General features: G+C 46.4%; 1 protein-coding gene across 1 annotated transcript in view; it reads left to right on the forward strand.

Annotated features, from left to right (window-relative positions):
• The window catches only part of PPP1R16B (protein phosphatase 1 regulatory subunit 16B), a 93,022-nt gene that overhangs the window by 59,694 nt on the left and 6,163 nt on the right, over positions 1 to 27,165 (forward strand). The window contains exons 3-10 of the mRNA XM_006921812.2: positions 12,272 to 12,342; positions 16,298 to 16,443; positions 21,027 to 21,130; positions 22,776 to 22,900; positions 24,112 to 24,237; positions 24,778 to 24,853; positions 25,580 to 25,709; positions 25,803 to 25,971. Of these exons, the coding sequence (XP_006921874.1) occupies positions 12,272 to 12,342; positions 16,298 to 16,443; positions 21,027 to 21,130; positions 22,776 to 22,900; positions 24,112 to 24,237; positions 24,778 to 24,853; positions 25,580 to 25,709; positions 25,803 to 25,971 (947 nt within the window). The remainder of the gene's footprint in view (positions 1 to 12,271; positions 12,343 to 16,297; positions 16,444 to 21,026; positions 21,131 to 22,775; positions 22,901 to 24,111; positions 24,238 to 24,777; positions 24,854 to 25,579; positions 25,710 to 25,802; positions 25,972 to 27,165) is intronic.

Here is a 27,165-nt window from a genome sequence, read left to right on the forward strand (position 1 = left end):
AAATGTGGCTGCTTTTGGAGGGGAGAAGTGACTGAGGTGGGGGGGAGGGGGGGAGTGAGACGGTGGGGAGAAAAGTGAGCGACCGCAGGCTCTGGGGGCAGGGTATTGTGCCTCCCTCATTCCTTGGCAGGTAAAGAAATTGAGCCTAATCTACCTGCTCCCCTCCTGGCCACAACCTCAGGGTCCACCTTGGACATACATGTATTTCTTCCTCTCCTACCTGGGATGATTAGACTTTTATTGTGAGAGTTAAATGATTGTAGTTTTCAACATACTTCATTAACCACAAAGCCCCATACCAGGGATCAGCAAACTGCTTCTGCTAAAGGGCCAGATAAATACTATGGGTTGTGTGGTCCATACAGTCTGTGGTACAATGGAGAGGCAGCCACAGGCAATTCATGAACAACTGAGCGTGTGCTCCAATTAAACTTCATTTATGGACACTGATAGTTGACTTTCATGTAATTTTCAGGTGTCATGAAATATTGTTATTCTTTAATTTTTTTCCTCCCAACCAGTAAAAAATAGAAACCATTCTTGGAAGCAGTTCAAAATCGCAACATTTGGCTATTGGACTATACTTTGCCAACCCCTGCACGATATGAAAAAGGGGTTATTATTATTGTTGTTATTTAACTTCCTACCCAGCATAGGAATCCCAGCTTCATGGGGTCAGCCAGCTGGAGATCTCATTTCCGCCCTCGAAACTCTTAGCAGAAATACGGTTCCTACCCCTTGGCTACCATTCTGTGGAGAGTTTTTGTTTTTTGGTGAAATTAGAAAATTCTGATTACGAAGGTAGTGTATAATATTTTTAAATGTTGGGAAAATTCTAACAACCATAAAATAAAAAATCACTGATAACCACAGTTAATATCTTAAATTTTTTCCAACGAGAAGTGTATGCATGTGTGGAATGCATTTTTCCTTTCAAATTGAGATTTCATCAAATGTATAGTTTTGATCTCTTGTTTTTCCACTTGATGTTATGTAACAAGCATTTTCCCATGCTATTAAAAATTCCTCAAAGATACCAGAGTATTCCATCATATGGATGTTCCATACTTTACCTAATCAGTCCCCAGTTGTTTAGACGTTTGGGTTGCATCCAGTATTTCTTAATGATAAACAATGTATATAAACCGTGCTGCTGTGAACATTCTTGTCGTAAATCTTTGTCCTCCCCTTTGATCTTTTCTTTAGAGTGTGTATGTGCTACAGAGTCCTAGAAAAAAAAAATATGTTTTTGACTTATAGACTGGCCATTTTTTGTTTTCCTGAATTTTGCTTTACCGATTATATAATTCATAAGGTTTCCTAGCTGGTAATGACTTCATTCTCTCCAACCCACCGCTAGCCCCAAACAACCACAGATCTGCTTTCTGTTTATGATTCCATTTTGAAGTATCTTTTAAAAATCCACCTAAAGTTGGTTACCTCCTCTTTTTGCCCTAAATTCCATTCTACATCGTAGTAATATTGCCACCCCCGCTTTCCTCGTGTTTGCATTTGATTGTTTTCCGTTGGAGCATTCCTTTATTTTTAGTCTCTCTGTTATTTTGTTGGGATGTATCTCTTATGAGCAGCACACAATTGATTCTTTTTAGCAACCAAATCGTCACAGCTTTATAGGGGAGGACAAATGAATTTATTTATTGTTATCGTAGAAGTTTGGTTTTCGGTCATCTTGTTTCATGTTTGGCCACATTTATGTTTCCGTTATTTCTTTCATTTTGTGACTTTAATGAATATTATATTTATATGCTTTTATCTTTTCCATTGATAAGGAAGATATAAATCTTGATTTTAATTTCTTGGGTGGTTACCTTTAAATTTTTCAAAAATCTTGGTTAACTTCTTCAGCTAGACAGGCAGAAGCACAGAATGGGATTTGTCCCTGTCCTACGTAGCACAGTGCCAAGGGGAGAAGCAAGACATAGCATCTTCAGGAGTGAATTGAGACCCAGGCAGACGGGCATAATTGGGGAAAGGGGAGGTGGTTACGAAACATGGAGTGGGACCAAGGAAACCAGATGGAAGGTTCAAAATGGGCAGGTGGGAGCTGGAAGACTTTCCTTCCTCACAGGCAACTTGTTTTCTCTGCCTAAATATCGATAGGGATGGATTTTATTCTTGGTTATAGCGGAGTGAGGATCTCTTGTCCCTAGTTGTGTCTGAAGCACCAGTTGTGCCTGAAGCACCAGTTGTGCGAAGAAGAGATAAGTTTAGAACTGAATCTCAACACTTATTAACTAAGCGAGCTTGAGTAAATCATAGATGTTCTCTGTCGAAGAAGTTGATAATAGCATTTAAGTCATAGGGTTGTTGTGGGGATTATCGGGTATGAGATGTGTAATGTCTTAGCATAGTGTCTCACACTTTGAAAATACTCAGTAAACATTAGATATTCTGATGATGGCTGTGAAGCCATTTTAGTGTTTATCTATATGCAGCTCCTACCTGGAGGACTGGAAATATTTTTATCTGTTGCTTGCCTGGAGATATGAAATAATTGGGCTATTTAAAAAAAAAAAACGAAGAAGAGATAAGTGGACAGAGAAGCGAGGTGAGAGAGATGGGGTTGAAGGGCAACAGGAATTCAAGAAGAGGAGTGCCGGCATTTGGGGGGAGAGGGGAATGGGGATACGAGCAGATACCTTGGGGAATTCCCAGGCAGCCAGTCTTTGCGGGGCTGAAGGGAGATCAGGTTCCTGGCTCGTCAGGGAAGCTGCAGGGGGAAGTGCTGAGGGAATTACGGAAGCAGAATTGGCAAAGAACAGGGACCTGGTACCGTTGAGGTCCGATGTGTTCATGAATGGGATGAGGGAGTTATAGGGTCATGTTTTTGGACCAGCAGCACCGTTGCCTTTAGTCCCTGAGATGAAGCACTGAGGAAAGGTGAGGGTGGGAGAGGTAAGATGCCTGTGGAGGGGAGCAGGACAGAAGGGGAGGAGAGCCGAGGGAGAGAGGGAAGTGTGCACAGCCTCGGTCTTTGCAGCTTTGGTGGAGACACCTTACAGACCCACGTTTTCTCCACATTAGATGAGTTAAATGCAGTTCTCCCTCCCTTTAAGGAAACCTAGAACATAAATGTCATTCTCACATTAGAAAGAGATTCCTGTCCCACTCCCACATTTTAGAAAGACTGTGTATTTTTCAAGATTGACTGCAGCTTACTTTGTACATAGGCTTCCTTGGTTTGTTTGTTTGTTTCTGTTTGTTTTGTCTTTATTATTATTTTTTTTTTAGAACAGCTGTAGGTTCACAGCAAAATTGAGAGAAGGTTTCAGAGATTTCCTAAACACCCCTGTCCCCACATATGCATAGCCTCCCCAATGATCACAATCCTCACTAGAGTTGGATATTTGTTACCATTGGTGAACCTACGTTGACACATCATAATCACCTGAGAATGAATTCATTAAGGTTCACTCTCGGTGTTGTACCTTCTGAGTTTGGACAAATGTATAATGGCATGTAGCCATCATGATGGTATCATACAGAGTATTTTCAGTGCCTTAAAAATCCTCTGTGCAGTCTATTCATTGCTCCCCCTTCCCCAACTCCTGGCAACCACTGATCCTTTCACTATCTCTATAGTTATGTCTTTTCCAGAATATCATATAGTTGGGATCCTACATTATGTAGTCTTTTCACACTGGCTTCTTTCACTTAATAATATGCATTTAAGTCTCTTTCATGTCTTTTCATGGCTTGATAGATCATGTCTTCTTAGCACTGAATAATTTTGTATTGTCTGGACGTGCCAAGGTTTACCTTTTCATCTACCGAAGGACATCTTGGTAACTTTCAAGTTTTGGTGATTATGAATAAAGCTGCTAAAAACATCTCTGTGCAGGTTTTTGAGTGGCCATAGTTTTGAACTTCTTTAGGTAAATACCAAGGAGTGCAATTGCTAGGTTGTATAGTAAGAGTATATTTAGTTTTGTAAGAAACCACCCAAAGTGGCTGTACCATTTTGCATTCCCACCAGCAGTGGATGAGAGATGACTATATTTATGTATGAATATAACATGTATCTATTTCTGGGTGTTCCACTGATCTATTTGCTTATTCGTTCACCAATAGCACAATGTCTTGATTATCACAGCTTTATAGTCACTCCTGAAGTCAGGTAGGGTCAGTCCTCTAAGTTTGTTCTTTTCTTTCAATATTGTGTTGGCTCTTCTGGATCTTTCGTCTCTCCATATAAACCTTAGAATAAGTTTGCCAATATTCATAAAATAACTTGCAGAGATTATGATTGCGATTGCATTGATTCTATAATTCAAGTTAGGAAGAACTGACATCTTGACAATATTGAGTCTTCCTATCCATGAACATGGACTATCTATCTCTTCATTTAATTTTTCTTTGATGTCATCCATTGGAGTTTTATACTTTTTCTCATATAAATCGTGTACATATTTTGTTGGGTTTTCCTGGTATCTTTAGTTTTGCTTTCTTAGGAAAAAAAAAAAACCCAAATTTTATTCATTTATTCTTTTAACAAATATCTGTTTAGCTCTAACTCTAGGAGTTGGATACGTCAAATAAGAAGACAGACAAGATTTGCCCACATAGATCTTGCATTCTAAAGGGTCTGCAATCACTTTTCCTGTACACGACTCATACTAGAAATAAGTTACACATGTGCAGAAGCATCTAGGTAGCTGATGTGAGTCTCTGCCAACACCACCTGTTCAGCACAGCCCTGTGTCCTGGACGTAGAGGTTCTGGAAAGGAGAATATCGTAGCTACATGTCTGGTAGGCCCTTAATCGTGTTGTCTGTGTGATCCTGAGAGTATCAGAGATGCTAAGAAATAAACTGTTCTCTTTATATAAGCCAAGAAATGAGGATTCTCTTTGAAATGGAGAAGTCTGTGGCCCAGCCTGGGCGTATTATTGCCCAGAGCACAAAGCATAGAACAGCCCAAGAGAGGACACTCCAGCCAGTTCTGAGGCTTGAGTGATGGCCATGCAGGCTCTATTTCTTCCTATAGTCATCAGATATGGACCAGGATCCTGAACTCTGTTACAGTAGCTTACAAGTTTGCAGTTTCTACTCCTTCACCCCTCCAGAACTTATAGTCTCTCCCATTCCCATCCCCTAGTAAAGACACAGACAAATTCACACACATTTACCTTATAGTGCTGAGTGTTCTTGGGGAGGGAACAGAAAGTGCATAAGGGTGCCTGGCCCAGCCTGGGCATGTTGTGGGGAGGCTTCACAGGAAAAGTGAAATTTAAGCTGAGAATTGGAGGCTAAGTAAGAATTAACCAGGTGACATGAAGACAAAGAAGGATAGGCAGAGGGAATAGCACCTGAGATGACTCAGAGATACAAGAGAGAGGGTGGCACATGAGTGGTCCTGAAAGGGTCTATGGTGGTTAAGAGAGGTGGACAGAGGCCAGATCATGTAGAGCCCAGAGGCCACATGGCCAGTGGCTTCCTTCTTTCCTCCCCTTCCATTAAGTAATGATTGAGCATCTACTGTGTACGAGGTGCTGCCCTAGGCGCTGTCTTAGGTATAGGAATGAATGGGACAGATATTGTCCTGACTTCACATAACTCCCAGGCTGGCAGAAGAATGAGTTCCCAGCAAGCTGCTCAAGGTTCACCTTGAAGCTCCTTCCTCTTCTCCTTTTTAAATTGAGATTTAATTCATATACAATAAAATCCACCCTTTTAAAGTGTGCGGTTTGTACTCTTTAATGTATTCATAATCAATATCTATTTCTAGAAAATTTTCATCACCCCAAAAGGAAACTCTTTACCTATTAACAGTCTCTCCCATTCCCATTCCCTTAGCCCCTGGCAACTGCTAATCTTTCTATTTTTATGAATTTGTTTAGTCTAGATATTTCGCATAAATGAAATCATACAATGCGTGGCCTTTTGTGTCTGGCTTCTTCACTTAGCATAATGTTTTCAAGGTTCATTTATGTTGTAGCATGTCCTTCATTCCTTTTTATGGCTGAATGATGTTCTACTGTAATTATAACATTTTATTTATCCATTCATCCATTGATAGATTTTTGGGTTGTTTCTACTTTGGGGCTATTATAAATAATACTGCTATTAACATTCGTGTACAAGTTTTTGGGTGGACATATGTGTTCATTCTCCTTGGGTATATACCTAAGAGTCGAACTGCTGGTAACTCTGTATTTACTTTTTGAGGAACCACCAGATGGTTATCCAAAGTAGCTGCACCATTTTACATTCCTATCAGCAGTGCATGAGGGTTCCACGGTCCTCACATCTTTGCCAACACCTGTTAGGGTCTGACCCCTCTTCTTCTCAAATGGGTCTTGGAGAGGAGCACCCTGGGGAAGAGCAAGGCTCGGCTCCCTGGCCTGGGGATGTGACTTTGAGGGACGCCTAGGTCTTCTTTGCCCACTCTCCACCATGGGTGAGTCATTTCCCAGTATCCTGGGGTGAACTGCCTGGCAGTGGGATAGGATTCACCAGCCACTGCAGAAGTCACCATTAGACTTGACTGAGTCCCCGCCCCCAGCCCCAGGCAGCTAGGCTTCCCTGGAAGCAGCTATTTCTGGCTATTTCTGCTCCAGGGAGGAGCAGTGGTGGGTGGAAATTTCGAAATTGCTCAGTGGGGTGATTTTGGAAGAGCAGAGCACCGAGGACTCAGGACAACCTTGACTTGACAGTGAAGGGGCGGTTCTCTGAGAGTGCTGGCCCTTCTGGCACTGTCCAAGAAGCAGGCTGGCCCCCATGCAACCCTGACAGTACCCTGAGGAGGGGGAGAGGGGAAGGGTGAGCCAGAGAGCTGGTTTGACCAGGCTGCAGGTGCTGGACCCCATGAGACTCTGGGCAAAGCAGACCTGAGACCTGAGGAAGGGAGGAAATGGGGTAAGTGTGGTCAGGATTTTCCATGGGGTATGCACAGCCCTGTGGGTGGGATGTGACAGCTGGAGGCAGGCCACCAGAGTTCTTGGATTCAGCAGGGAGATGAGGTCTGCCTAGAATGGAGATGCAGCAGGAAGACAAAAGAGAGGAAGTGTCGGAGCTCAGGCTCCAGAGGCAGCCAGAGCTGCCACTCATTTGCCATAGGACCTCAGGCTCAGTGTTGACCTTAGAGTCTCCATCAGCAAACTACACTGACAAGGTTGTTGCAATGACCCTTAGCGATTGTTGTCTCCATTATCATGTGACGTTCTAGAACACTGAAGTATCCGCGATGCTCTTGATCTTTCTTCTAGCTTTTTGCCATCTCTCCTCACACTAACATCTGCAACCGTCCTGCATTTTTCTTTGCTACCCATGTTCACTTCACCTGGGTCCTTGTTTGGCAGAATTTTAACGAAGTGGCCAAGTGATTGGCCTTTGGAGTCAGCCAGGTCTGGGTTAAAATCCCAGCTTTGCTATGCTCAGCCACTTGCCCTTGGGCAAGTCATTCACATGTTCAAGATGGAGCCTCAGTTTTCCCACCTGTAAATTGGGGCAATAATAGCAGCCAATTAATTAATAATAACAGGTCATTAACCTTTGTAACTGGATTAGAAGGACTGATCAATCTAATGGATATAAAGCACTTAATACCAGGCATGGCACACAGTTGATGCTGGGTCGTAGAGAGAGCAACGGAGGGCACAGGGCAGGGGGAGTGAGGACTGGGGTCCGGAGTGGGAGGAAAATGTCAAGTGCCCTGGCCTGGGAGTGGAGCTGAGGGATGCCTACGGTCAGCCGCTAGGTCCTGCTGCGTTGACAATGGAGGCTCAGGGAGGGGTATTTGCTGCTTCGTTTCTGTTCAGAATCCATACTATCTGCCTTTCAGTCCTCGAGTCACACTCCTTGGGGTGCCCCATGTCCATGGGACAAGGCACATGTCCCCACTGTCCCACGGCCGTGGGAATAAGCAGCCCTGTGGGCCCTGAGCCTTTCTCCCCTTCCTCTAGTCCTTCCTTTATTCATTCACACAATAGATATTTCTTTTAAGTTTATTTTTTAGTGAAAGTTGTATGTATTTAAGATGTACAAGATGATGTTTATATATAGTCAAATGATTAGTACAGTCAAGCTAATTAACATATCCAGCTCCTCATATAGTTACCTGTTGTTTGAGATGTTGGTCAAAGGGTACAAAGCAGCAGTTATGTAAGATGAATAAACCTAGAGATCTCATGCACATCATGACTATTAGTTAATAATAATACTGAGTACTGGAAATTTGCTAAGGGAATACATTTCAGGTATCCTCGCTACAACAGGTTGAGACCCTGCGATGAGTCAGGCTTCATGGTGGATGTTGAAGATACCAGTCAATGAGACGGACATGTCTCTGTCCTCATGGAGCCCTCCCCCTCCAGAACTAAACAAATAACTATATAATATTTCTATGTTAACTAATCACCCTATAATTACAAATTGGGATAAGTACTGCTGTGAAGCAAAAATGCAGAAGTGCAAGATACTGTGGGAGAGAAAACTCAGGTAACTCAATTGAGATTGGGGTGATCAAGGAAGACCTCTCAGAGGAGGTGACATTTTGGCTGGAATCTGAAGGATGAGGAGGAGATTGCTGGCTTTAGAATGGGGAGAGAGAATGTGCGTAAAGTACTCGAGGAGCTTGTTTTTGTTTTGTTTTAGGAAATGAAAGAAACCATTGTAACTGAATCAGTGAGCGATGGGGGAGGGAGGTGGAATGATGGGATGAGGTGGGAGTGGGGAGGGGCAGGGACTTGCAGAGTCTTGGCAGCGGTGGGAAGATGAGGTCACATTGCTGGGTGCCGGGTGGGAGAGGAAGTGAAATGGGGAGGGAGGAGGACTTGGTGAGCAGGTACCCCATGAACATGACTGTGGAAGTCATATGGCCGGGTTGCAACAGCTCAGCTTCAGGGCACCCCCAGCAGATGTTGATTGCCCCAGGTTCATCTCCAGTGGGCAGACACCTCTCTTGTGCTGTCCCTGTTCCCCCAAGGTGAGAACAGGAACCACATCTGTGGTTACACATTGCTGACCAGCTTGAGGTCGGGCAGTCTACTCTGTGGAGCAGAATGGGTCAGGTGGCAAAGAAAACACAAGCTTGTCAGTGGTGATTTCTCAACCACCAGCTTCCGGCTGAGATGGGCTGGTTCAGCCTCATTCGCTACAGCTGGAGATAGAGGGGAGCAGATGGCCCTGCTTGGCCCAGATTCTAGCCAGATTGCCAGGGAGGTGTGGGCAGAGTGATGGGGTTGGTGCCAGGAGCGGGAATACATAAGAGGAGGGAGGGAGCCACTTCTTTGCTATCCCTGCAGGGGGCTTATGGGGACCTCAATTGTGGCCTCGCTGTGGTCTTCGATCAGCAGATGCTTGGAGCCCCTTGTTGGGAGAGAGAGCCTCTGTCTTTTACAACCAGGTCCAGAGCTCTTGAGAAATGTGAGATGTCGATGGTTGTATCCCCAGCATCCAGCACAGGGCGTCACCAGGCAGGAGTTCAGTGGTCGTTTTTTATTTTTATTTCTAAAAGAAATGATAGTAGTAGCTCTCAGGTGTTGTCTCATTTAATCCTCATAGCGACCCCACAAAGGAGGCACTGTTGCGACCCCATTTTACAGAACAGGACCCTGAGGCACAGTGAGGAGGAATAACTTGCCTGAAGCCACAGCTAAACAGATGCACGAGAACAGATGGGTCACTCTGAGAAACCGATGGCCAGGCCCGGGAGTTAGGGTTTTGGGGGCAGGGAGCAGACCTGAGTGTGGGCAATGAGAAGTGGTGATGCTCCCTCTTTGTGCTCCCTGAGCTTCCGTCGACCTCTTAGGCCCTGCCAGACCAACTTCCTCTGTTTTGTAAGGTGCTTGGAGAGCAAGAGATGAGCCTGGTGAGGCAGGGACACGGGGCTGCTGGGTATGGCAGAGCAGGCTGAGCACTGCACAGAGCAAGCCGTTCACATAAACGATGACTGTGTAATTCCTCTGGAATTGTGCAAGGTGGGAGCCCTGTAGGCGGGACCATACCATGGAGGACATGGAAGACCAGGGTCTGCAAATCTTTTCTGTAAAGGGCCCGATAGAAAATATTTTAGACTGTTAACTACTCAACTCTGCTGGGGTGAAAGCAGTCATAAGCGGTACATAAATGCGTGAGTGCAGATGTGTTCCAATGAAAATTAATTTACAGAAACAGGCTGCCTGCCAGATTTGGCTCATGGGCCATGGTTTGCCAACACCAGTGAAGGCCACGGAAGGATTTTGAACTTCATTCTAAGAGCAAGGTGGAGCCACAAAAGGGTTTTAAGCAGGGAGTGAGAGGAGGCAAATTTACATTTAACATGCCCCTCCCCTCAAGGATCTGACTGGGCCCCACTCCCTCAAGGGTTGCAGTGTTTCTTCTGTTCTGTTTGTGGATCCCTGAGCTGTTCTGTCTGTAAAAAGAGGCTTGGCTTGGGACCCGAGGGCCTCCGATGCTTACAGAAGCAGAGGTCACTGCTATCCATTCTCCGGTCACCCTCCACCCCACGCTAGCTCTCAGCACAGGTCTGGTCACTCAGCAGAGCTCCAGGAGTGCCTGCTCCCATTCCTGGCCTCAGGGGCAGAGTGGAGCAGCCCTGTGCCCATCAGCCGGGCTTCGAAATCAGAGGGTCCGATTTCCTGCGCTTGACCGTGTGTGACTGTGAGCTGCACTGTCCTGACCCTCTGTCTCCTCTTCTCCATAAGGGGAGCAATTACAGACAAAAACCCGTAAAAGAAAGTGGTTCTGCATTGACCTGGGCATATCAAAAGGACTCAGTAAGATGATACTGTTGATAGGAGAATCATTTTTCTTCCTGAACCTCAGAGGCAGGAGAGCCTGGTTGTGCCCTGGCTAGTGGGGTCTTTGCTGCAGAGAGCTGTGTCCAGAACCAGGCTGCCAGCTAGAGCAGAAGTAAAACCACGGAGGGGACCCTGGCTCATGAATAGTAACAGGTTCTTAGAGATGGGGGTGACTTGTCCCACCTCTTGGGCTGAAAATAACTGCCCGACATTGTAATTATATGTCTTGGGCTCCCACATGGCATGGAGAACACCCCAATAATTACTGCACACAAACATCGCTTTTGGCAGCTGATGCTTAGTTTCTGCCTCACAGAGTGTCTCCTGGTCAGGAAGCCTGGTCCACCACCCACCCCCGTGGGATTCGAACCCTTGCCTCATGTGAACAGAACCTTCTAGCATCCCATCCTGGACAGGGAAATAATGGCCACTTCTACTCTCCTGAGGCCCCCTGCCAGGCCTAGGGCACCCCCACTGGCCCATGGACAGGCTGGGCCTTGGTGATCAGTGGCTTTACCATAATGTCCTCTCATGGCCCTGAGGCTGGGCCCAGCTACCATGTCATCCATGGCTCTGCAGGAGGGACTAGTGGGCTGTGCTGCTTATTACAGACACGAGCCAGCTGGGGTCAGCACCAGAGGGTGGCCTGCTTGGCTCATAGACGGAGAAGCTGTGTCCTGGACTGAGCTATGGGGCTACTGACTAGGGGTCCTGGATCAGTTGTTGAGCACTTACTATGTATCAGGCTTTAGGGAAAGTGCAATAAGTGCCAGGTCACTGTCCTGCCTTCTTGGGGCTTAGTGTCCTATGATAGAAGACCCGAAGCCCATAATTACCCACATAGTTACGTACTTGTGCTTGTGATAAGGCTATAAATGAGATGCATAGGAGCAGTGAGTGCTGAGACATACAGGGTGAGGAGTGGGGAGTGAGGCAGGGGCGTGTGTGTGTGTGTGTGTGTGTGTGTGTGTGTGTTAGAGATAGATACATGGACAAGGGAGGATGGGTGATGGACTGAGTCTTCCAGGCAGTGGGAACGGGCTATGCAAAAGCTCAGAGGTCAAGAAGAAGTGAGGTGACTCTGTAGCTGACAAAAGGCCATTCATTGTTGAAGGTGTTTGGAGTTTAAGAAATGAGACTGGAGAGGAGGGAGGGTAGGAGCACTGTGAACGGCTGAGTGGGGCGTGCACAGCGCTGCTCCGGGGGTGCCGGTTTCATAGACCACGGTGTGAGTGGTGCCTCCCGAAACTGTGCAAGATGGAGGCCGGCAGGCAGGGATAAACTCATGGGCAGAGTTCTGGACTTTGTTCCCAGAGCAGTGGAGAGTCACGAAAGGGTTTTCACAGCTGATGATGGGGCTAATTCCCATTTATAATGTCCCAAAGCAGTATAAACATGCAAGGCCATTTGTGTCCAGGCCTGAGAAGAGTAGGTCTTACCTGGGCCCCCCTGAATACCTGCACACCTGGTTTGTGACAGGGCAGCTCATTCCTGTCCCCTCTGTTACAGTACGCTACTTCCTGAAGAATAAGGTCAGCCCTGATTTGTGCAACGAAGATGGACTCACAGCCCTGCACCAGGTAAGGCCGGGCCCTCTGGAGTCCCCAGCTCCCTGCTCCTCACCTGGACAGGCACCCCGTCCCCTGCTTTTTCCTGCTCAGAACACTCAGGGTGGAGGGAAGGAAGGGGAGCCGCAGCTGCCCCATCTGAGAAGCTCTTGTCTGCTTTGGAGACATGCGTATTTGTTACAAACACACCCACAGAGCTCCCGTGCACGCACGCGTGGTACACACACAGCCTCTGAGGACAGGGAGTCTTTGTCTACTGCGTCCTCACTGCCCAGCAAAGGGTTTGACAAACAAAGCAAGTTTGTTTGGAGCTTGACAGTTTATGAAGCACATTTGTTCACACCCACCAAGACATTCATCCACCCTGTGACGAAGGTGATTGGCAGAGGAGTCATGTGACCCGCTGAAGAGTACACAGCCGTGAACTATAGCCGTGCACCATGTGCTATCACAACATACAACCTATGCTATCACAACATACAACTTCTAGGGAAGTGCGATGAGTTCGGCCCCCCTTGGCTGGGGAAGGGCTGCTGACCGTCATCTCCAGCCCAGATGCTGCTCTCACTCTTCTAACTGGTCCCTAGCATTTAGTCGGCCTTGCCGTGATTCATTGTCCATGCAGCGGCCACAGGGATTCTCAAGCCAAAAAGTGGTACTCAAAGTGGTTGGGTGACTTCCCACGAGGTCTCACGAGGCCTGGCCCCTGACAAGCCCTCCATGTTCCAGCCACATGGCTTTTTGTTTCCTTGTATACACTGTGCTGCTCCCTACACTTCCCACATGCACCATTGATCCCCAGTTGACAACAAGAGCCTGAGAGCTGTTGTATTCACATCCTTTTCTCCTGGGCACCCCATTTGTTTGCCATTTTAGCCATGAGCACGATCATTTGATGTTGGGCCCCCCTATCCAGACTCTGAGCCGCATACGAGCAGAGCCCACGTCTCTTGCCCATTAGTATATCCCAGCATCTTTCCCCATGCTGGCACACAGTAGGTGCTCAATATGTGCATGCTGACTTAATGAATGAAGGCACTGAAGCCTCCCTGTGCCCTGGCCCAAGTAGCATGGCAGACAGGAGGCCAGGCTGCCGGAACCCTGGCTGGTGAGAGAATCTACATCACTCAATGAGGGCAGGAAGGGCTGGGCAGAGACAGACCACTGCCCTACCCATAAGCCCCGGGGGCAAGTCCCCACCCTCAGCCAACAGCCCAGTGTCTTTCTCTGTGTCCTTTCCACTTCTCATGTTTCACAAGGCTTCAGGCGTCCGCAAATTCTAGCTGTGTTACCTCGGGCAAGTTGCTTAAGCTCTCTGTGCCTCACTTTCCTCATCTGTAAAAGGAAAGCAAGCACCATCTCACTGGGTTGTTACGAGGATTAAACAAATTCACATAAAACTCCTGCAAGCATCACTTGACACTGGATAAATATTAGATATAATCATTATTAAGATTTGTCACATGTTCATTTCTCTGCAAAGCCACTTCATTTATGTGAAATGAGGGTCGATTTTCACAACAACCCTCTGAAATATTATTATCCCCATTTTATAGCTCAGGAAATTGAGGCTCAGGGGTAGCACTGTGTAATAGAACTTTCTATAGCGATGGAATGTCCTGTGTATCTGCACTGTCCAGTACGGTGGCTAGCAGCCACAGCAACTAGAGCCCTCGAAATGTTCTGAGGATTAAATGAGGCAAGGTGTGGCCAAGGGTTAACCAGATGGGTGGCCTTAGTAACTCCTCAAAAAGCATTAGCTATTATTATTGATAATGTGGCCTGTTATTATTACTGCTGTTGCTGGGGCTGTCATTATTGCTGTCATTATTATTGTCACCATTGCTCTAATACAACAAGGGATCACACTAATGAGAGCTTCCTAGGCCTGCTAGGGAGTGTGCATTTGCTTCTCTTGGCAACAGGGAGCTTTCAGAGATTTGTAAATGGAAGCAGGAAGCAATGTGCCTGGATTAAAGAGGAAGCCCTCTCCTGGAGGGTGTGTGGAAGGGGAGTGGGGGGCAGGTGGGAGAGGGGATGAAGCTTCAACCAGGGCAGTGGGAATGGGGCAGCGTTTAGGAGATGGGATCCACACCCCGTGAAAGATTGGATGTGGGAAGTGAGGGGGCAGAGCCGTCATCCAACTGCCAGGTGCTGGTTTGGCACCTTGGGGAACACAGGAAGGGAGGCATGCCCACTCCACCACGTATTCCCCCCCACCCTCGCCCCATTGCACCCCTGTACCCAGCTCTCACCCAACCCAGCCCTTGTTCAGACCACGTCTCCTAGGTGCAAGCTGCTTAGCCCTTGGGCATCCCTGTCACAAGACTGCAATTCTAAGTGCACAATCCTCTCCCCCTTCAACCTAACACCTCTCCTCACCCCGTCATCCTCTCATTTTCTGCAGCCCCTAAGAGTGGGATCTCTGGTCTTCCTGTCCTCTGACCCCAGGGGCTAGGCTGCTCCTCCTATGGCTCATCTCCCGTTGACAGCCTGGGGCCCCTGGACTTTCCTCGCCACCTCGCTCCGGCGCCTTTATCGCCCTCTGCCGGCCGCCCTGTGCTGCTGCATGCGCCCAGACCCACCTGTTCCCTGCCTATCAGGAGAGCTGCCCTCAGCCCCAGCCAAACCCAGACTGGTTGGCGACAAAAGAGAACCTGAGTCTCTGGCAACATCTGTGTAAACAACTGCTCCTTTCCCACATGTCCTTCTGTCGCTGAGCCCTGACTCCGCGGCAACGGTGGTGGGAGCCGTGGTGCTGCCCATTACCGTCTCCACACGCGCCTGGGGCCATGAGCCCCCACAGGTGCCCCCGCCCCCCACCTTCTGCTGGGCATCTAGTTGCTTCGCTCCATGCCTACAGTCACTTCTGTAGGCCAGGCCACCATCGTCTCTTATCTAGGTGATTTTAACATAGCTCCTCACCATCCCTCTTCTCCCCAAAGAAGCCTGTACGTGCAGTCTGTTCTCCACCTGCAACAAGAGAATGGATTTTTTTTTAAGCAAGTCTGATAGTGCTGCCCCTCTGAGTATAACTCTGCAACGTCTCCCGTTGCACTGAGGGTCGAGCCCATACCTGGATAGGCTGTGCTCAGCACAGCCCCGCACTGGCTTCTCCATCCTGCAGTCTGTAAAGTGGCTCTGTCTTCTTCCTCTGTTCTCACCTCTCCCTGCCCATCACCCTGGCCTGAGGCTTCTCTGTCCCCTTGGAATTTTTCACTCTCTGTCCCTAGAGTTAGAAGTTCCAATGAACCCTGAGTCTCTTTGGGGGGCTGCAGACTCCTGACTTTTACCTCTGTCTGGGGTTGACACACCTGTGGACATGCAGAAGCACTAACATGGCTGTCTTCTTGCAAGGACTATCTCTTGGGACCCCTAGAGCCATCCCGAGAAGCTGGGTTCTTTAGGGAGAGGTTTGGTTATTTGAGGCTCCCCAAGAACTGAGCTCCTGAGTCAGAAACTCTTAAGTCAAAGTTTTCAAACCATGATCAACCTAGAGCTACACCTTGGAGGCCACTGCTAGGAAGGGGAATCCCCTTAACCCCTTCCCCCAATTCCCCCCTCTTTCTGCTTCAACCTGAGGAGCCCTGTTTGAATCTACTGGTTATTTAAGAATTCTCCATACAGATTTTGTTTGGAGAAAGCCTTCTGGAATTAAAAAGAAAGGGTTTTAAAGCCTCGTTCAAATATTTGTCTTATTCTACCAACATCTTCAAAATGTTTTATAGCTGACTTTATAAAAAATAATACCTTTATATTTTTATCTTGTATGTTATTGACTTACTCACACAGAAGCGGGCTCAGGAAGGTTAAGTGGCTTGCCCAAGATCACACAGCATGTAAATACTGGAGCTGGATTCAGATTCAAGTGGTTTGGCTCCACTGTCCTTCTCATGGCCTCTCGAGGGGAACTTGGTGTGTCCCCACCAGGGCCCTGGAGCTGACACTGCCTGTGTCCACCTTTCAGTGCTGCATCGACAACTTTGAGGAGATTGTCAAGCTGCTCCTTTCCCATGGTGCGAACGTGAACGCCAAGGACAACGAGCTGTGGACGCCCCTGCATGCCGCAGCCACCTGCGGCCACATCAACCTGGTGAAAATCCTCGTGCAGTAGTACGTGCCCCCAAATCCCCCAAGAACAGCTTCCCATCGGCCTTTGGCTTTTTCCAGTTTTTTTTTTCCCCATCTCTTTCCTTTCCCCCTTTTTTTCTCGCTCTGCCCCTTTCTCTGTCTTTCAGTGCCTGTCATTTTCTCTTTCTCCCCACATCCTCTCTTCGTTTCTGCCTGTTTCTCTGTTTCTACCTCTCTCCTCGTCTTCCCCCAAATTTCCTTCTCTTCTCTCCATCTCTGTCCTTCACTCTTGGTCTCACCCTGTCTTTTCCACTATATGTCTCTCTTCATTATCTCTCTCTCTTTTCATTCTCTTTCTTTCCCCAAATTTTATTGTGGCAAGATGTACATGACATAAAATTTGCCATCGTAACCATTTTAAGTGTAGAGTTGAGTGGTTTTAAGTACACTCACATTCACGTGCAACCATCACCACCAGCCACTTCCAGAACTCTCTAATCTTCTCAAACAGAAATTCCATAGCCATTAAACGATAACTCTCCATTCACCTCTCCCTCAAGCCCCTAGAAACCACCAACTTTCTGCCTCTGGTTTTAACTACTCTAGGTAACTCCTATAAGTATTTGTCTTTTTTTGACTGATTTTATTTCACTTAGCGCAATACTCAAGGTTTATCCATATTGTAGCATATGTCAGAATTTCTTTCCTTTTTAAGGCTGAATAATATTTTCATTGCTCATATGTACACCACATTTTGCTTATCCATTCGTCTGTCAGTGGACACTTGGGTTGCTTCTAGGTTTTAGCTATTGTGAATAATGCTGCTATGCACATGTCTCAAGACCCCGCTTTCAATTCTTTTGAGTTTATACCCAGAGTGGAATTGCTGGATCATATGGAAGTTCTGTTTTTAACGTTTTGAGAAACAGCCATACTGTTTTTCACAGCAGCTGCACTATTTTCACTTTCCCATCAATAGTGCACAAAGGTTCCTCTTTTTCCACATCTTTGCCAACACTTATTTTCTGAGTTTGTTTTATATATACATACTATCTTAATGGTATATCATTAAGATTTTGATTTGCATTTTATTGATGATTAGTATTGTTCAGCATCTTTTCATGTGCTTATTGACCATCTGTATATCTTCTTATATATATATATATGTGTATTATATATATGTGTATATATATATATATATATATATATATATACATATATATATTAGCCATCCTAATAGGTGTGAGCTGGTATCTTATAGTAGTGTTGCATTTCCCTAATGATTAGTGATTTTGAGCATCTTTTAGGTGCTTATTGGCCATTTATCTATCTTTCTTAGAGAAATGTCTATTCAAGTCCTTTGCCCATTTTTGAATTTTGTGGGGCTTTTTTTGTTTGTTTCATTGTTGAGTTTTAATTCTCTATATCATATATGTGATTTGCAAATATTTTCTACTATTCTACGGGTTGTCTTTTTACTCTGTTATTAGTGTCTTTTGATGCACAAATTTTAAAATTTTTCATGGAGTCCAGTTTGTTTTTTCTTTTGTTGCCTGTGCCTTTAGTGTCATATCCAAGAAATGATAGCAAATCCAATGTCATGAAGCTTTTGCCCTGTGTTTCTAAGAGTGTTATAGTTTTAGGTCTTATATTCAGATCTTTATCATTTTCAGTTAATTTTTTATATGGTGTTAGCAAGGGTTCAACTTCACCCTTTTGCATAATATCCAGTTTCTCAACACCATTTATTGAAAAGACTTTCCTTTCCCCAATGAATGGTCTTGGCACCCTTGCTGAAAATTGTTACACCATATATGTGAGAGTCTTTATTTTTTCTGGGCTCTGGATTTTATTCCATTGGTCTATGTGCCTTTATTTCAGTGTCATACTGTTTTGATTACTGTAACTTTGTAGTAAGTTTTGAACTCAGGAATTCTCCACATTCTTCTTTTTCAAGATTGTTTGGTTATTTTGGGTCCTTAAGATTCCATATGAATTTTAGGATGAATTTTTCTATTTCTGCAAAAAAAAACAAAACAAAACAAACATCATTGGGATTTTATAGGAATCACTTGGAATCTGTAGATTGCTTTGGATAGTACTGACATCTTAAGAATATTAAGACTTCCAATCCATGAACATGGGATGTGTTTCCATTTATTTATGTCTACTTTCATTTCTTTCAGCAACACTTTGTGGTTTTCACTGTACAAGTCCTTTGCCTGTTGGTTAAATTAATTCCTAAGGACTTTATTCTTTTTGATGCTGTTGTAACTGAAATTATTTTTGCATTTTTCTTTTCAGATTGTTCATTATTAGTCTGTAGAAATGCAGCTTATTTGTGTGTATTGACTTTTGTATCTTGCTACTTTGCTGAACTCATTTATTCTAAAAATTTTTTGTGGAATTTTTAGGGTTTTCTACATATGATATTATATTATCTGTGAATAGAGAAAACTTTTTTCTTCTCTTCCAATTTAGATACTTTTTATTTCTTTTCATTGCCCAATTTCCCTGGCTAGAGCTTCCAGTATTATTTTGGATAGAAGTGGGGGAAGCAGTTTCTGATCTTACAGGAAAAGCTTTCAGTTTTTTGCCATTAAGTTTGATGTTCACTGTGTTTTTTTCTTATATGGCTTTTATTATGTTGAGTTAGTTTTCCCCTATTCCTAGTCTGTTGAGTGTTTTTATCATGAAAGACTGTTGAATTTTGTCCAATGCTTATTCTGTTTCGAGATGATCATGTGTTTTTTTCTTTCATTCTGTTAATGTGGTATGTTACATCAATCAATACATTTTCATACGTTGAATCATCCTTGCATTACAGGAATAAATCTCATTTGGTCATGGTATATAATCCTTTTAATATGCTACTGGATTTGGTTTACTCATATTTTATTGAGAATTTTTGCATGTGTTCATAGGGGTCTGTGATTTTCTTTTCTTGTAGTGTCTTCATCTGGCTTTGGTATTAAGATATCGTTCTCTTTTTTTAAATATCTTTTTCTCTGAGTCCGTGAGTCTGTGTTCATCTCCTCCACTCTGTTTATGTATTATTCCCATTTTTGTTTTGCTTGCTATCATAAAAAAAAAAAAAAGCAAGCATACTTTCTTGGCCCTGCTCCCAAATCCTGTTTATATGTTTGCTTTGGGGGGCTCCAAGCAACAGTATCTTTCCCAGGAATAAGGCTATTTCTCTTTATACTGCTCTAATGGTCTTTATCCGTCCCTGAAATTCTTTTTAGTCTGCTCAGGTTCTATAAACACACAAAAAAGGCAACATTCAATTGAGTTCATCTAATAATTCATGGGCACTTGAGCTGGGCCAGGCCCTGTGCACCCAGGGATGCAAAAGTCCAGAGGAAGCAGGCAGGAAATAAGATGATTTAGGTACCAGGGCCAACACAGAGTGAGACCAGTGGATTGGGGCCCCTGGAGGTCAAGGAGATCATCTGAGTGCAGGGTGTCGGGAAGGGTGGCTGAGAGCATGTGACCTTTTATGGAGGTCTTGACAGAGCAGCAGCAGGGGCCCACTGGGTGGCTGCTGGGTCATGGAGATGACAGTACTGCTGCCCTGCCTCAGAGCAGTGGTTTAGCTTGCCCAAGGGTATACAGGAGCTCAGAGAGGTCACGGTGGAGGGCTGGTGGCCCATGCGCACAACTCAAATGAGAACCTGGGTGTGGCTAAGCCTGCCTGGAGCATCAAGTGGCCACAGCCTGAGCAGTGATGGTGTGAGAGGAACAGGGGGTGGTGCCAGCCTGGTACAGTGAGTCCCCAGCCTGATCTGTACCAGAATCACGCAGGATACCGGCTTAGAATGTGCAACCTGAGCCCCACACTGCGGAGACTCTTTCAGGAGGACTGCAGGGGAGCCCGGAAGCCACATTTTATTTTAGTTCCAGGTAATTCCGCTGCAGAGCATCCCAGGACCACATGTGGCCCCCAAAGCAGATTCTGCCAGGCAACCCCAGGCTCTGTCCTGTCCCTGTGCTGGTCAGCCTTTTGGGCTGGGACTTAGAGGTGGAGGTGTGGGATAGCAAGGATGTTTCTGCATGTGGGCAAAGATTGAAATAGAACATGGAGAAGTGAAAAGGGCTGGTGCCTGAGAGACCTGAGTTTGAGTCTTGACCCTCCCACATCCCAGTGGTGTAACCTTGGACAAGTGACTGAACCTGTCAGGGTCTTTGTTTCCCCTTGAGTGAGCTGGGGCCAGCAACACCGACCCGAGAGGACTGTTGTGAGGGTTAAATAGGGTGACGTGTATCAAGGACTTAGATTAAGCCTGACTCTTAGCGGATGCCTGGTAAGTGGTGCTGCTGCCATTAATGTTATTTTCCTTATTGTTGCCAGGGAGGACTTTGACATCTGTCCTCACGTGCCTGCCTGCTGGCTCGACAGAGCGGGAAGCTGGGGGAGGTCTGCTGGGCCAGCTCTCCTAGGATTTTGGCCTCTTTCCGTTCAGGGCCCCCAGGATCCTGACGTCGTGATCCTTGCTGGGTGCACCTTGGTGGGGTTGTGGGTGCTGGTTGAGACGTGGGGTTGCGAGTGAGTGGCTAAAGGCAGAGGCAGCCAGACCAGCTCTAGCTACAACTCCCTGGCCCTCACCCCGGCCCTTTCTTCGCAGTGGGGCCGACCTGCTTGCTGTTAACTCCGACGGGAACATGCCGTATGACCTCTGTGAGGATGAGCCCACGCTGGATGTCATTGAGACATGCATGGCATACCAGGGTAAGAGCAGGACCCATGTTGTAAATGGGCTCAGGGCACTATTGCAGTGAGCTTCTCTCAAACCAATGCAGGTGAACAAGGTAGCAAGCTCTGTACTTGCCTGCCTCATGCTCAGCGCTCAGGAGATGGATGGGTCCCCACGATTCTTGTTATCATGTGATGAACAAGATGAGGACATAACAGGACCCTGGAAAATGTGCTGTGTAGAAGGGAGGTATTGTTCTCTGCTGTGTCACCCACACGTGCGGGCTGTCTCAGCTGGACTTGTCCCCTCTTTGTCAGCTGTGACAATTCAATAAACAGTCACAATAAAGATATATTCCCATTTGGGAAAATAATAAAAAGTCAGGAACATATGCGAGTGCCTGCCAGACACCATGCTGGCTGCCAGGGGCCGGGGTAAACAAGATGTGGGCTGTTCCCTCACACAAATAAGCTTCAGAGAAGAAACAAATGCAGCAGTCAGAGAGACCTGCCTGCCCCCACCACCCTCATACATACGTCTGGAGCCCCTCCTCAGAGGGAACCGCAAATCTAGACCCTCCGCTGCAGCTGGAGGTCCTGTCAGGGCCCCGCCCTTGTATTTCTTCCTAGATCCCAGCAATAATTGCCCACGTGGTCGCTCTGTTCCCTGGCACGTGGGCTCTAACTACTCACCTTCTGCAGATGTTCTTAACAGTGTTTGTGCCCGATTGGTGAATCCATGGCCCCTTCTCAGAATCATGCTTTTATATGCTGTTACCCAAACCATAGGATTGTGAAGGAAACCAATTATATTAAAATAAAGCTACCCAAATAATTTTAAATGCGTTATATACAAACTTTATTAATTCATGAAACAATGAAATGAGATGAGATGACAATACCTATAGTTTCTGTTGGTGACAAAGTCACAGGCACTGTTAATTCTACTGTGGCCTTTACCTATGTTCTAATGGAAGGAAATGTTATATTTCGTTTAAAGGTTAATGAAAATAAATATGTGACTTTTTTCTCCTTTCAAGTTTATAGGCCTCCCTTGATTCTAGCCGAGTGTGGACCTTTTCATAGAGCATGTCACTCTCTTTTTAAATACCATTAGTAGCTGCCAGTAACACTTAATGTTTTTTAGCCGGAGATTCAGGCTTTAACATGTCATTCTGGGTCCACCCACCTCAACTCTCCATTTGAAAGACACACATTCATTAATTCAGTCATTCCCATAACAAAATTTATTGAGCCTCATGCAGGGTGCTGCAAATACAACTGTGCACGAGATAAAGGACACTAACAGAGACCCTGGTCAGGGGAGGGCAGTTGGGGAGGTGATCCAGGCCGCACCTAGAAGGTAAGACAGAGCCAGCCATTTGAGCAGTTGGAGGTGGGAATGTAACGATTTCCACGTAGAAGAACAGCATCTGTAACAGTGACCAATGTCATTACCGAGCCTACTGGGTGCCAGGCAGGGGTGGCCCTTGTTGCGTGGGCCAGTGCATGATGTTTGTGTTCACTGGGCCTAGAAGACAACCATCTGTGGACATGTCTGTCTACTCCTTTGATTGGCAGACCCTGGGGAACAGGAGCCTTGCTCCCCCCATCTGCCTCCCCTCCCCACCTGAGGGCCTAGTCCTGGGGGCACTGACTTAATCCCCTCTTCCCCCTGCAGGCATCACTCAAGAGAAAATCAACGAGATGCGGGCAGCTCCCGAGCAGCAGATGATTTCGGATATCCACTGTATGATTGCAGCAGGCCAGGACCTTGACTGGATAGATGCCCAGGGTGCCACGCTGGTGAGGACAGGGCCCAGAACCAAGACCAGCTAGAACCGAAGTGGGCCAACACCTGGTGGAGGCTACACCTGTGCAGTTGGGGCCTCCGTTTCCTCCCAGATAGTCTTCTGCTGGCTTTCTTGGGCTTGCATTTCTATCTCCCACCTTGGCTGGCCAATCGGTTTCTCTTTAGCTGTCTCCTTCTCACTCCTTCATCCATTCATTCCCACGGTGCACTTTGTCATCACTTAGGGCTCTCTAAGAATGTTAATCGAATACTGAGTGTTCATCGTGTGTTAAGTATTTTGTGTATTTTCTGGGAGATCGAACAAGCGAGACAACTAAGTTCTGCAAGGCGACATCCATCACTGGAGAGCAATGGGAGGCTTTCCCTTATCAGAGCATTGGTTGCCATTGCTGTGTAATAAACCATCTCAAAACTTAGTATCTTAAAACAAAAAGAAAAATTTATTATTTCACATTGTTTCTGTGGGTCAGGGAATTGGGAAAAGTGTAGCTGGGTGGCTCTGGCTGGGAACCTTTCGTGAAGTTGCAATCAAGATGCCACCCAAGCTGTGGTTATCTGAAGGCTTGACTGGAGCTAGAAGATTTACTTCTAGGATGGCTGGCAAGTTAGTGCTGGCTCTTGGCAGGAGGCCTCATTTTCTTGCCTCCTTGGGACCTCTCTTTAGGGCTACTTAAATGTTCTCACAACATGATGGCTCTCTCCTCTAGAGTGATTAATCCAAGAAAGCGTAAGGAAGCAGCAATACCTTTTATGACCTAGCTCAGAAATCACACACCAGCCCTTCACAATATCCTTCTTGTGAGAAGAGAGTCTCTCAATATGGCCCATATTCAAGGAAAGAGAAATTAAGCTCCATCTTTTAAAGGGAAAGAATTTGTAGACATATTTTAAAACCATCATGTTGGACTTGAGACCCCTTCTACAGGACTCAGCGCATAGTAAGGACTCAGTAAATGCTATTGTCGTAACCACAGTGGCTCTAAGACCAGTCACAGGGGGGAAGAGCTCACCCTTCTGCTTTACCTTCTAGGTCCACATTGCAGCCTTAATAGCCTTCTTCCATGTGGCTGATATTTCCACCTCATTCTATTCTATTTTACTGGCCCCAAGAATGATCAGGGACTTGGGTTGGGGAGAGAGTTATCTCACCTCGAAATGTGGGGCCAGCCCCTAGGGAATTGCTCCCTTCTTTCCTCTCCTTCAGCTGCACATAGCTGGAGCCAATGGATACCTGCGTGCAGCCGAGCTCCTCCTGGACCACGGAGTGCGTGTGGATGTGAAAGACTGGGATGGCTGGGAGCCACTGCACGCGGCTGCCTTCTGGGGACAGGTAGTTCTCACCCACAGGGCCTTGAGGGAGACCAGCACAGGGTCAACCTGCTGTCCTTCAGGCTGGCAGTTGGTTCAAAAGAACAGAAGACCCACTTAAGGTGTTGACTATAGCTAGTTTATGGGACATAAAAAAGGCCAAGGGAGTTTGCAAAAACATTTGACAAGTTGTTTTCTAACGGGATGATAATCAAATTTGCCAAATTAGAAAATTCCCAGCGTTTCTGCTTTGAGTAGTTTCTGCATTTGTTTCCCAAATATAAAACTCTGGTTGTAGCTTTTACAATCCCTCCATAGACACCTGACAGCTCCAGAGTTATGGCTGACCCTTCTTCTTCTGTCCCTTGGTGCAGGCATGCTAGAGGAGGTGTCAAGTATATTGCATCCCAGGATTTCTGGCCCAGGGTGCAGAGCCTTCCCTGAGAATCAACTTTGCCCTGCCATTCTTTGGGTCACATCCTAAGAAGCTGTGAGCACTCTCTACCTCCTAGGCTTTCTGAGCCTGAGGCAGAGGGAACATGGGCTTCTTCCTATGTTTCAGATGCAGATGGCAGAGCTATTGGTATCCCACGGGGCCAGTCTCAGTGCTAGGACATCCATGGATGAGATGCCAATAGGTAAGTCCAGCATAACACCTGGTACACACATAGGCGTTCATTAATTTCTGGATGGGTAGAGACATAAATGGATGAATATATGGTTGGATAAATGCTAGATTGGTCTTTAGATGGATAGATGTATGAATAAATAAATTAATGGATGGATAAATAGATGGATGGATACATAGATAAATGTATGCATAAGTGGATGCACACATGGATGGATGGATGGTTGGATGGATGGATGGATGGATGGATGGATGGAAGGATAGATGGATGGATGGATGAATAAAAGAATAGATGGGTAGAGGATGAATCTATGGATGGATGACTAGGTCTGTGAACAGATAGATGAATGGAAGTATCAGTTGGGTTGAGTGAGTAAGGATATAGAATTTTAGCATCTTTGAATAATTTCTTGCTTGGGCTACATGAGGTACATGCTTGTTTCTGTTGATACTTTTCGTGTCAGTGAAGAGTTGATTGACTTTTCTTGGAAACTATCAAAGATATATGACTCCTTTGGTCATAGCTGTGAACCTTAGGAGTTGTGACTGTGCATGGAATCTGGGTTTCCTGTTCTTAGTCTCCTCTAAAGATTGGGTTGTAGCCCAGAAAATAAAGCTGGCATCGTTTTCTCTCCTTTCTGCGTGTCCCAAAGGATGCTGGGAGTTTTCGGTGGGTTGGGGTGGTAGCTCCTCTGGCCTGGAGGGGCCCCCTCAACAGACTCCTCTGCCATTTCAGACCTGTGTGAGGAGGAGGAGTTCAAGGTCCTACTGTTGGAGCTAAAACACAAGCACGACGTGATCATGAAGTCACAGCTGAGGCACAAGTCGTCCTTGAGCCGGAGGACGTCCAGTGCAGGCAGCCGTGGGTAAGTCAGGGGCTGCGCAGCCAGGGGTTCCCATACATGCTCATGCATCTGGTGCCCAGATGCAGGTTCCAGCATCCCCCTCTCTCCCTTCAGGAAGGTGGTGCGTCGAGCCAGCCTGTCGGATAGGACCAACCTGTACAGGAAGGAGTATGAGGGAGAGGCCATTCTGTGGCAGCAGCGGAGTGCGGCCGAGGATCAGCGGACCTCGACCTACAACGGGGACATCAGGGAGACCAGGACAGATCAAGAGAATAAGGACCCAGTGAGTGTGCCTCATGCCCCAGTGTCAGCTGCTGCCTTGGGAGGAGGACAGGGCCCCAGCCTGGTCTTGCCTCTTCATCTGCGAGCCTTCAGAAGGAGGTTAGCTGGGCTGGGCCCTTAAACCAGCTGGCTCGCCTCTGATGGTGGTAGCTCCTGTGGTCGATGAGGCGAGCCCAGGGTGTATTCAAGCCAGGGCCAGGAGCTCTGGCGCACAGTGGAGTCTCGTAATCCACAGGGAGTGAGTGACAGCCGTGTGCCTGCTTGTGTTCCAGCAGATCTCATTTGGGGCTCCCGAGAGAAAGAAGTTCAGTAGGGCAGCCACCCTGGGAACTGAGGACAGTAAAATTTTCTTGGGGGGAGTGTAACAGGATGAGAATTGTGCTCACCAGAACACATCTGATTGGAAGAAAGTTTTTGAAAAACTGAATTGGGTGCTGGTAGGACCTCCAAGAAGCCTGCCCCCATAGTAGCCAATGGTCCCGGGCTTTAAACTGCTTCCCTAAAAGGATGCTGTGTTGGTTTCCTAGGCGTGCTGTTATAAATTACTGCCAAGTTGAAGCTTAAAACAGCAGAAATTCATTCTCTCACAGTTCTGGAGGCCATAAGTCTAAAAAGCAAGGCGTCAACGGGGTTAGTTCCTTCTGGGGACTCTGCAGGGGAGTCTGCTCAAGCATCCCTTGGCTTTTGCTGGGACGACTCCAATCTCTGCCTGTTTTTATGTGGCCTTCTTCCTCACGTGTGTGTCTGTGTCTCTGTTTTCCCTTTTTAGAAAGACACCAGTCATTGGATTAGGGCCAACCCTCATCCAGAATGACTTCATCTTAATTTAACTAATTATATCTGCAAAGACCCTACTTCCGAATAAGGTCACATTCAGAGATGTGGGATGGACATGAATTTTGCGGAGATACTATTTAACTCAGTGCTGATGCACTCAAATCCATGCATGGCTGCTGTCTGCTGAGTAGGGCAAGCAAGTCTGGGGCAGAACAGAATGGCTGGGAACAAGAAGGAAGAGGCTGACCATACCTGCAGTGGTCTGCCTTTTTGGTTCTTCCATCACACAGTGAGCAGCTGGAAACACTTCTAGAGAGTATTACTTTGGCAGGATGCAAAACGATTAGCTGCCTAGCATGCCCATGCATCTCAATGGGACCTTGCTTTCTTATATGAACAGAAGGAAACATGTGGGCTG

Source organism: Pteropus alecto, unplaced genomic scaffold (genome assembly GCF_000325575.1).
Source record: "Pteropus alecto unplaced genomic scaffold, ASM32557v1 scaffold45, whole genome shotgun sequence".
Taxonomy (NCBI): Eukaryota; Metazoa; Chordata; class Mammalia; order Chiroptera; family Pteropodidae; genus Pteropus; species Pteropus alecto.